Below are 11,370 nucleotides of genomic sequence, written 5' to 3'. Positions count from 1 at the left end.
AACACATGTCAGAACACATTTCAAAACACAAAGTTTCACTAAATTTTGTTCAAAGATCTAACTGGCTTTTCTTTATGATTCTTGAATGGGCATTTTTTCTCTCCGTCAACTTGAATGAGTGTCCCTATGTGTTGAGCAAAAGACGTTGGCTTATAGGCAGAAGAGGACTGAAAAAAGTAGAAACAGGGAACAAAACGTGGTTTGGTGATTTCAAAGTTGATTTCCTTGTAGGATTAAAGCAGATAAAACTTTCTTATCATGCTTGCTGTGGTACGGTGGTCTCCTTGTTATTGGTTGCTGTGACTATTCTGTCTTTAATTTTTTGAGAACTGGCCCATTTCAATGTTCACTTTGATGAATGGCAATTGGTACAAGGGACACTATTCTGATTTTGTCTGTTCTGCTGGGGCCTGGGGCCAGTGATTAGGGCAAAACAATGGCCTCCCATGAGTTCATTTAACACAAACAACCACATTTTTTAGAAGGGCAAAACATATCAATAGACATTTCACTCAAAAGGACATACGCATGACAAATAAGCCCATGAAAAACTATTCTACATCACAGCTATCAGAAAAATGCAAATTAAACCATGATCAGATGCCATAACACATATTTGAAAATGACTGAAATTTTTAACGAGATACTTCTAAGTGCTAACGAGGATGAAGAACAACTTGAAATTTCATACATTGCTAGTGGCAGTTATGAAACGGGACAACTGCAGAAAATGATTTGGTAATTACTTATGAACACATGCCATGTGACTCAGTGATTTCACCTAAGGGAAAAAGAAAAATTTATGTTTACACAAAAGCCTATGTACATGAATGTTTATAGCAGCTCTAGTCATATTTGCCAAAACCTGGAAATTATACAAATGTATTTCCATGGATAAATGGGAAATGAAATTTTGGGGCATCCTTACTTACTATGAAATACTTCTCAGCAATGAAAAAGAATGGACTACTGATACACACAACAATGTGTTTCAAACTCGAAGGTGTTTTGCTGTGTGAAAGGAGCCAGTCTCAACCAGTTACATATTCTATTATTCTGTTTACCTGACATTCTTGAAAGAGAAATCTGAAACAATGGAGTACAGATGAGTGGCTGCCAGGGTTCGGCGCGCAGTGGTGGGTACAGCTATAAATGAATTGCACATGGAGGAGGTTTCTTTTGGGGAGAAGACATAATAATCTTAACTGTTAATTCACCTAAAAGCAGAGCTTCAAAATGCAAGAAACTATATCTGATAGAACTGCAAGGATAAATCGTCAAATCTACAATGATATTTGGAGATGGCAACAGTCCTCTCCAAGTAAATGATTGAAGTAGACAGAAATTCTGCAAGGGTGTAGGAGGAGCTGAGCAACAAAGAACCAATTTGAGCTGATTAGATTTTAGTGAACACTCCTCAGAACGACAGTAGATTATATGATATTTTCAAGTGTGTGTGGAATTTTTACCAAAAGAGACCAGAAAACAACCCATAAAAAATTTAAAATAATTGGAATTGTACAAAGTATCTTTTTAAAATCTATAATGGAATGTAATTCAAAATATAACAAAGGAAATATCTGTAAAGTCCTTAAGTATTTTTAAAATGAATGACACATTTTTACTAATCCGTGTTTAAAAAATTCTTGAGGAAAGTTAGAAAATATTTTCAAATAAATAAAAATGGAAATGTGATGTTTTAAAATATCTGCAATTTAGCTAAAATGTGCCTAGGGGACATTTTATGTACTGAAATGTTTATATTAGAAAGTAATAAAAGACTCAAATATGTATATTTTGATCTTAAATAACTAGAAAAAGGAAATTAAACCTAAGGTGAGCAAAACGATGGGGATATCATAGACAAGAAGAGAAAAATTAATGAAATTGAGATTTCAGAAATTTTAGAAAAACAATAAATAATACTGACGGAATCAAAAGTTAGATCTTTAAGTAGATCAGACAAGCTGAAAGGCCCGAAGTCAATCTGAGAAATTTGAAACACAGGGGTTTGGGCCAGGTGCGGTGGTTCAAGCCTGTAATCCCAGTACTTTTTGAGGCAGAAGCAGGCAGATCTATTGAGGCCAGGAGTTCAAGACCAGCCTGGCCAAGATGGTGAAACCCTGTCTCTACTAAAAATACAAAAATTAGGCAGGCGTGCGGTGCATGCCTGTAATACCAGCTATTCGGGAGGCTGAGGTACGAAAATGGTTTGAGCCTGGGAGGCAGGGATTGCAGTGAGCTGTGATCTTGCCACTGCACTCCAGCTTGGGCAACAGAGTGAGACTCTGTCTCACAAAACAAAACAAAACCCCAGAAAACGTGGTTCTGGAGAAGCAACAGCTTTGAACACAGCTAGAAGGAGAGGACATTTTACAGAAACTATAAACTGTTGTGACAACAACAATGTTTGTTTCTTAGAGAAGTTTCTGAGAAGACCAGATTTGCCTTGAAATGCTCAACGTGTCTGCTATGTTACAGATGCTTTCAAACGTATTAACCCAGGGGTCCCCAACACCCCCGGCCATGGATAGGAACTGGGCTGCACAGCGGGAAGTGAGTGGTTGGACAAGCAAGTGAAGCTGAACTCCACCTCCTGTCAGATCAGTGGCGACATTAGATTCTCATAGGAGCAGGAACCCTATTGTGAACTGCACACGTGAGGGGTCTAGGTTGCGTGCTCCTGATGAGAATCTAACGTTTGGTGATATGTTACTGTCTCCAATCACCCCCAGATAGGACCATCTATTTGCAGGAAAACAAGCTCAGGGCTCCCACTGATTCTACATGATGGTGAGTATGCAATAATAATAGAAATAAAGTGCACAATAAATGTAATGTGCTTGAATCATCTTGAAACAATGCCCCACCCCCACCCCGTGCTCATGGAAAAATTGTCTTCCAGAAACCGGTCCCTGGTGCCAGGAAGGGTGGGGATCGCTGCATTAACCCATCTAATTTGAAGAGGATCCTGTAAGGTCAGCATGGAGAGTTCACCTTCTACACTCCATAGCATTTTCTGCACTTCTCTTTGCAACACCATCTATCATCTCAGGAAGCTGAGGATTTCCTCCTTCCATCTGATGCAGGGGCAGAATCTTACCCATCATCTCTGCTACCCTCCATATGACTATTCTTACCTGAACACCTGTATAGGCGCCACTAGTCACGCTGAAAGCCGGCATGTTCCTGGGGACAGATGCCAGACAGGGAGCAGTGGAAAGCTAGTTAATTATTCTTTTGAAACTCCAGCTGGCCTGTCCGCCATGGAACCATTTTTCACCTCCTGGGAGGAGCCCAGGGTTTGTAAGAATTCAGCTTCATAGAATGGCTGCTCCTCTTCTACCTCTTGGGGGGGAATTTCTGAGCACCATCCATCTGTTTGCGTGTTCTGTCCCCAGCTTCAGATAACAAACTCAATAAAATCCTACTGCAAATAGGCAACTGACTGAGAAAACACTCTCTCAATCTTCGGGGCTGTAACCCAACCAGGAGCTTATGGGTCAAATTGGACTCTTCTCACAGCCCACTGGAAATACACAGAGTAGAATTCTCCCAGGGAGGGAGGACCGAGTGTCTGAAGTCACCGTCCAGAATGGTTGCGGCTGTGGGACTGGACTAAGGGCGAGCCATGCGAGAAGCAGGGGACTACTTCAAAGGCTAGGAATGCTCCATGTTGCAGGAAGGGCAGGTGGGTCTGCCCAGCCTCCAGGGGAGGCAACAGTGAAGAGCAAGCAGTAAGTCAGGTCGCAGAGTCAGAAGGGAGGAAACATGATAGTGACCGGGGAAGGGCACTGTGACACGGGAACGTGCTGGTGCCAGACAGAAGTGCTGATTATGTATTCGTCCCTTGTGCCCAGGAAAGAGAAGACAAAAGATGTGGATGGAGCATTTGTAGGCGCTCCTACAACCTGTTTCATAGTAGGTGCTCAACAGGCAGCACCCAGCAGACAGTTCCCAGGGGACCCACCGCATGCCATCCCCAAATTGTATTTGATGCTCATTGTCACTTTCTTTAGGCCTGCATTTAGTACCTTGGCCTGAGGGTCCTTCTTTTTGTTACTTGAGAGAGATGATGCATTGCTGAGAAGAGAAATGAAGTACCAGTGAGGAGGTCTGCCTCCGGCTCAGGGGAGTGGGAACAGCACGGGCTCTAGAGGAATTCAGATCAGGGATCCGGTTCCAGCTCTGTTCCTTACTAGCCACCTGATCCTGGGAAATACCCAAGTACTGTGAGCCTCTGCTTCTTCATCTGTGAAGCAGGTATGATGAGGCCCTTCCACTAGGACGGTTAGAGTGTGTGCAATGTAAGTGAAGCATCTGGCTCGGGGCCTGGCATTAAGTTAGAAGTTTAAGGAATGGCGGATGGCTGTCATATCGAATACTATTTGACCCTAGACCCTAGCAGTCTGGGATTTCGTAAATGTTGTTGTTCTCCAAGACTTACCAGAGAATATATAGCTCAATAGGACAAGGGATAATTAGCCCAAACAAGAAGTTTCGTCAATAAAATTAAGTATTTCCTCTCAGCGAATGTACTTCAAAATTTGGGTGTGCTGGAGTCTTGCGCAGCTGAATGCAGCTCAGAGCTCCTAGAATTTGAATTGAGGATCAACTCCTTTCCTCTCTCCCACCTGCTTTTTGATCCAAGACACTGTTTTCACTTATTTTGTTAACACTTGAAATCTCGCCTTTGCTCACAATTGCTCAAATCCCACCTGAGATAACTTGATTAGAATGCCTTTTAAATATGATCAACTCTGGCTCTCCCAGACAGGCAGAAAAGCACCTGGCCAATGACTTCTGGGCTTCCCTTCTGGGAGATTCACCCTCATCTTGCAGGAAACCCTTGCAGATGATAGGTATCCATCACCTAGCCCCTGCACTGTGTTCAACCGCACCGAGACAAGAGCGCGGGACAATTTCCTTCTATTCCTGCCCCAGGCGGAGACTCTTCTCTGTTCATCCACCATCCAAAAGGAACTGCTGAGCAGTCATCCACTCCAGGCCTTTCTCTCATCCTCTGAGAATCTGGCTCTGGCACCACCCAGCTTCAATAGAATTACCTCCCCCAGAAGGAACTGCAGTTTCCCAAAGCCCAAAAGGCCCTGGCTCAGGGCATATACACTCGACTGCTGTCATCTAGAGCCCCAAACCCTCACCCATGTTTTATTTTCCTCTGGTTCTTAGAGGACATGGCACCACCTTAATTTTAGGATTGTAGCTCCTGGACTTCACCACCCTATGGGAAAGGGGTGGGTCTGGCTTACCTAGCATCTCTACTACTAACCCAGGGTGTTCCGAATAACAGATGCTCAGTGCATGTTTGAAGAAAAAATGAGCCAGTGAACAGGAAAAATTATTCTTTCAATTTTTATTTCTCTTACATTCTCAAAGAAGCCAAGCAAATCCAGGTATACATGTATATATTTTAATTTTACAGGGGAGAGAAAGAGGTATAAGGCAAGAATTAACTACATTTTCATTTCACTATTTCTTTATGAGCTCTATTTTGCTGCTAAGTTCAAGTTTCAAAAAAAATTATTAATTCCTCTGCTATGTTATCTTGTCCCAATTCACAAAATAACAGGGATTTCCCCATGTGAATCAAAAGCAAGAATCTTACTCCTAAATAAACAGCAATATGTGTGACCACTGTCATTCATTAACTTCGATGGTGAAGTTCATTAAACTGACCATTAAAAGAACATTTGAACAATTCCAAAAGGGAGCAAGGATAAACCTCCAAATCACCCAATAGACAAGGAACCCAGAGGTGACATACAGTGTGCTCACTTCCACCCACTGCCACTGAGAACACTGATTGCTCTCTTCAAACACAGAGTGAAGAATGGGCCTCATGTCACATGGGGCAGGGCAGCTGCTGGATGGGACCCTGACCCCACAAACATTGGCCCTGGCTGCGGCTCGTGCTCAGACTCCCTCTTGCTCCTCTCCCAAAACCTCTTCATAAAGGGATGGGTAGCAAATGGGCTCTCTTGCATTGACCATGACCAAATAATTTATGACATTCTCATAGCTGGTTTCAGCGTGGGCCTTTGAACCCCACAGGAACTCGTAGTGCGCAGGATCACTGCCGGGCACCTGCCGGTACTCCAGGTAGTTTTCCTGCACCCAATCTTGGGTTAGCAGCTTCCTGGGCTCCCCATAGAATATGTGCTCCGTCCCAACATACACCCCCATCACACTCAACGCTTCCCAGATAACCTCTTCAGGGGCGCAGTTATCTTTGGTTAAGATCACACCCAGGATAATGATCAGGAGGGCGGCCTTGGGCATGCTATGACCATCACCCAGCATGCTATCGCACGAGAGGCCAAGAGCAGTGACAAGGATGTAGGAGTGGCCGGCGGGGTCCACCTCCTTCACATCAGTGCCAAAGATCAGCTGCAGGAACTCGGAGGCTTTGCCGAAGATCACAGGAAAGTAGTGCTTGTAATTTTTGATGACACTCTCCAGCATTTCTGCCTTTGTGACCGGCTCCTTGACTCGGTATTTGTGGAGCAGGAAACGAACCAACTCAGCCACCTTCAATTTCAGTGCTTCTTGGAACATGAACTCCAGGTGAGCTGGGTCGACTGAGGTGCTTGGCCCTTCCTCTTCTTGACTGCTGGAGCCCTCATCGAATTGGCTCCATAAAGTGTAGTAGATGGAAGTGGAGGAGGAAGCGCCTCCCTGAGGACTCTGGGGAGGACTTGATGACCCAGCAGCAGACACCTCCTCCTCCTTGTTGTCAGAGGAGGAGGTAGTCTCCTGCTCCTCGCCTGTGGGATCCTGTGCACCCATCAGGCCCAAGTCCTCTCCTTGGGCTTCAAGGTCTTCATCAGGCTTGCAGTGCGGACTCCTCTGCTCAAGAGACATGATGACTCTGGTCAGGGCAGCAGTCAGGAGCGTGGGCAGGAGCTGGGCGATGGAGACCCACAGGCCTGGGGAGAGAGGGAGTGTGTGAGAGACTTCAGCTGAGAACCGAACCTTGGAGGTTCTAACAAAGGCTGACTTACAGGTCTTCTTCAGTGCTGCTCTGGGGCCTCTTGGGGCTCCTGTCCTCCTGGTCAGCCTGTCCCCTGAGAACCTGAAGGAGGAAGTGAGAGGGCTACTCAGCTAGCCTGCAGAGATCAAGGCTCTATGAGTGACAGTAGGGGGGATGGGGCCAGGTGCTATGGGGTCCCATGTGTGCTGGGGCAGATGGGGCCCTTGGTGCACATTCAGGGTGAACACTTCACCTTCACTGCTGACACTGCCTGGGTCTCCTCTGCTCTGTGACCTGAGGACACCGTCTCAGACCAAGGCTTGCCTGCTTCCTGGAGCTCCTGGAAGAGGAATCGAAGGGCCCTTAGGCTGCAGACTGCAGGCAGAGCCCCGGTCCCTCAGTGCTGTCAAGAGGGCGGGCTGGACACTCTTGAGTTCTACACACTTTTGGGGTGGATGGTCCCCTCTGCGTTCACTCGGGACCCTCACCTTTCTCCTGGCAGGGACTGGACTCCACTCCTCTACTTGCCTGAGAGTCTCTCAGATCAAGAGCTCACATCCCTGATATGGAACAGAAGGACATGCCCCAACCAACATCTGCCCACACCTGCCCAGGGTTTCCTCGGAAGTACAGTAAGAGATGTCCAAATTCAATGGGGTCCATGTGTCCTGGGGTGAGGATACTGCCTGGTCCTCATCTTGATGCCTGCAGGGTCTGGAACCCTCCCTCTGTTGACCTGAGGCCCTATCTCCAGGAGACACCTGAAGAGGAAGTGAGGGGAGTCCATCCACCCAGCGGCTTCCCTCAGCTGACAGAAGGGGCAGGGTGGGGCTAGGTCCTCTGTGTTTGGTGAGTGGGGTCCCCTCAGTCTGCACCTGGACTCCTGGCAGGGCCTGGGACCCTCCCTCTGCTGACATGAGTGCAGCCCCCTCAGACCAAGGCCAGCCCTCCCTGACACCAGTGATCCCAGGATAAAGGAGGGACCTCAGCAGACAGCCCTGCCCGGGCTCTCTGGGGTGACAGTAGGGGCAGGGCAAACTCTCTTGATCTGAGAGTTTCTCTGGCCTGGAGGTACCCTCGATCCTCCCTTAGGTTCCTCACCTGGACTGCTCTCCAATCCTGGGACCACTGTGTCTGTCGAACACAGGGCCTCCCTGTTTTGTCCACACACCCTCTGAGAACAAAGTCCTCACCTCCCTGAGATCCAGAAACAGAGGGGAGGAGGCCCCACATCTGTCACCCCTGCGTGGGGTGTCCAGGGCTGACCCCACCAGCTGAACCCTTCAGGTATGAGGTGGGTGTTCCAAAGTCCTCCTGCGGGTTATTCATCTTTACTCCTGCTGGGGCTTCTACTTCCTCGACCCTCAAACCCTTGAGATAAGAAGACATCTCCCTTTACATCAACGCCTCATCCCCCTGAGGGTTCCTCAACTTCCTGCCATGGTACAAGTGAGCTTGCCACTTAGCGCCATCCTTCATCAGGCCCCCCCCACCGTCCCCAGATCTAAGAACAGAGTTCACCTAGACTCTGTGGTGTGGCTTCTTTCTGGGTTGGGGGTACCTCCATTCCTCATGAAGGGGGCACACCTTGGGTCCTGCTGATCCTGGGAGTCCTCCTTCTACTGACCAGGTGTGGAGCCCTCTGTTGAATCTCTCAGTGCCCCCTGGGATCAAGGTACTCACCTCCCTGAGACCTCTCACCCCCAGTCACGTGGGAGAAATGAGAGCACGCCTCATGCCATTCCTGCCTGGGGCCACCTGGGGCTGAGAACAGGTGACACCAGTGTCTGTGAGGTCCTTTCTTTTTTGAGAGCGTGGAGGTACCTTCTTACCTTCAGTCCTCACCAAACTTCCTCCCCGTCACTCCTGGAAGACCCTGGATTCCACCCTGTGCTGACCAGGTGTGGCTCCCTCTGCTGAGCTGAGGAAACCCCTCGGACCAAGGCCCCCACCTCCCTGAGACCCGGGAGGCAGAAGTGAGGGGCCACCTCATAGTCACTCATGCATGAGATACCCAAGGCTGACCAAAGGAGCAGGTTCCAGGGGGCCTCGTCGGTCTGGGTGTCCTCTAGGTATTCATATTTGCTTCTGACAGAATCTGGCCCCTTCCATTTTGCTGAACCAGAGATGAGTCTTGCAGACCAAGGCCAATTTCTCCCTTAGACCCTCTTTGAGAAAGTGTGTGTTGGGGGTGGAGGGGGCACTTCCCTTCCTCACAGTCCTGCCTGGGGCCTCCCAAGACTGACGGCAGGGGCAGGTTTCCTAGGTCTGGGATGAGAGGTCTGGTGAATCCTTCCTCAGGCCTCTGGGACTCCTCCTCCTGCTCACCTGAGGCCCCACTCCTCATACCACAGCACTGTTCCCATTGACACCCGATCCCAGCAGCCACAATGCACCACGTGCGGCCACCGTGCCCGGGATCGCCCAGGCAAAGATCCCCACTGAGCTGGACTCCGGGGTCCCCTCTGTCCTCCGTCTTGTTCCTTCCCTGGTCTCCTAGAGGGCTGGGCCCCACCCCTCAGTGGACCTGAGTCTCTATCTGTCAGATTCCCGAGGCTGAATGAGGAGGGGCCTCGGTCTCAGATAGGGGCGGGGTGGGCCCCTTGTCCTGGGGTACTGGGTCCCCTCAGGCCTCCCTTGTCTCCCAGCAGGACCTGGGCCCTCCCTCTGTTCTCCCGCGGCCATGCTAACGATACCAAGTCCCTTCCCTCGGTCAGCCCAGGATGCAGATATCAGGATCCGCTTGCCTGACCGCCATGCCCAGAACTTCCCAGGGTTGACTGCAGGGGCAGTGACTCCCTCTATGGGGCCTCAGGCCTCCCTCAGGGTCCTGGCCCTGATGCCTGGCAGAGCCTGGCCCCCGCCCTCTCTTAACCAGTCCTGCCCTGGTCACACCAAGCTCTGGGGCTTAAGCGGTGGGGTGGCGAAGGGTGGCCCAGCCTGAGAAGTCCGCCCCCGGGGTGGTTCAGGGCTGGCAGCAGGGGTGGTGCTGGATTCTTTGGGGCCCTCTATCTGGGGTGGGGGCGTCCTAAGTCCTCCCTCAGCGTCTCACCTTGCCTCCTCACAGAGCCTGGGCCCGCTTCCCTCTGCCGATCTTCAGCCACCACTCAGAATCAAGCCCTTGCTACTCTCTGACCCCCAGTGCCCAAGTCACTGGCCTTACATCCGGGCACCTGGGGCTTTCCTGGGTTGACAACAGGGGCGGAACCAGATTCTGCCGCGGGAGAGTTGGGGGTGGGGTGGGGTGGGGTGTAGCGTGGGGCTGAGGTTGGGGCTGGGGAACCTGGGGCTGTAGGTCATGGTTGGGTTGGGGGGGCCCAGCCCTCCCTCAGGGTCCTGACCTTGATGCCCGGCAGAGCCTGGGCCCTGCCCTCTCCTAACCAGCCCTGCCCTGGTCACACCAAGCTCTCACTCCAGAGTGCCCAGCAGCTTGAGCGGCGGAGGGAGGGGGTCGGCCCAGCCTCACAAGTCAGCCCCAGATCGGCCCCCGGGTGGTCCAGGGCTGGGAGCAGAGGCGGCACTTGGTTCTTTCGGGTCCTCTATGTGGGGTGGGGGCATCCTCAGTCTTCCCTCAGCACCTCACCTTGACTCCTCACAGAACCTCGGCCCGCTTCCCTCCACCGGTATCAAGCCGCCCCTCAGAAGGAGGCCTCTCCCTTCTCTCTGACCCCCAGTGCGCACGTCAGTGAGCGCACGTCAGTGACGTCACATCCAGCCTCCAAGCCTGGGGCTTCCCTGGGTTGACAGTAGGGGCTGAACCGGGTTCTGGCGGAGTAGGGGTGGGGATGGGGATAGGGGCCCTCAGTCATCCCTCAGGGGGTCCTGACCTTGATGCCTGGGTCTGGATCCCCATTCTCTGCCGATTGGGTCTGCTCCTCTCGGACCAAGTCTCTGACTCCCAATCACATGAAGTGGCAGTGAGGGGAGGGGTGTGGTCGGGGTGACAACATTGCCAGGGTCTTCCAGGGCTGACAAGAAGGGCTGAGCTGGATTCTGTGGCCCCTCTATGTGGGGAAGGTGGACCTTCAGTCCCCTCTCAGGAGGGTTCTGCTCCTGGCTCCTGGCTCCTGGCTCTTTGATGAAGTGATGGGTGGGAGATGATCCGTTTATGTCACCTTTGAGCATTTGCCCAGCTGCACGCGTTGCAGAGAATGGCTGCGGGTCCAAGGCTAGATGCTCCCTGGGGGGCTGCAGCATCTGTGATTGTAGGACCTGTGAGAGAAGATACACACCTTCCCATGGGGGCGCCTCCCCAGCCAGAGCTAGACTTTGCAAACCTTTTGTCGCAAAGGATTTATTTTTACACGGAAGAGGCTGAGCAGCAGCAACAGATTTGGAGAAGCCATGTGTTTTGAAGGTATCGAACACAGCAGAGTCCA

At 50.5% G+C, this 11,370-nt stretch overlaps 1 protein-coding gene across 3 annotated transcripts; it reads right to left on the bottom strand.

Annotated features, from left to right (window-relative positions):
• Positions 1-5,359: 5,359 nt before the first annotated feature.
• Positions 5,360-10,669, bottom strand: LOC129024510 (melanoma-associated antigen 9). 3 transcript variants are annotated; one of them, XM_054471616.2, is made up of 4 exons: positions 10,575-10,620; positions 7,245-7,331; positions 7,023-7,093; positions 5,360-6,947 (listed from the first exon to the last, which is right to left on the bottom strand). In XM_054471616.2, exon 4 carries the CDS (start codon positions 6,880-6,882, stop codon positions 5,935-5,937), a length of 948 nt encoding a protein of 315 aa, XP_054327591.1. In that variant the 5' UTR covers positions 6,883-6,947; positions 7,023-7,093; positions 7,245-7,331; positions 10,575-10,620; the 3' UTR covers positions 5,360-5,934. The 3 variants fall into 3 exon arrangements, with proteins under 3 accessions (XP_054327591.1, XP_054327592.1, XP_054327593.1); XM_054471617.2 differs by lacking the exon at positions 10,575-10,620 and adding an exon at positions 7,480-8,199; XM_054471618.2 differs by lacking the exon at positions 7,245-7,331 and having other exon boundaries at positions 10,575-10,669.
• Positions 10,670-11,370: the final 701 nt, after the last annotated feature.

This window comes from Pongo pygmaeus, chromosome X (genome assembly GCF_028885625.2).
Source record: "Pongo pygmaeus isolate AG05252 chromosome X, NHGRI_mPonPyg2-v2.0_pri, whole genome shotgun sequence".
NCBI lineage: Eukaryota > Metazoa > Chordata > Mammalia > Primates > Hominidae > Pongo > Pongo pygmaeus.
This window is presented reverse-complemented; position numbering and strand designations above follow the sequence as displayed.

What these genes read in the sequence shown, in the direction of transcription:
- LOC129024510 (XM_054471618.2), bottom strand. Translation starts at nt 6,882, where the DNA reads ATGTCTCTTGAGCAGAGGAGTCCGCACTGCAAGCCTGATGAAGACCTT.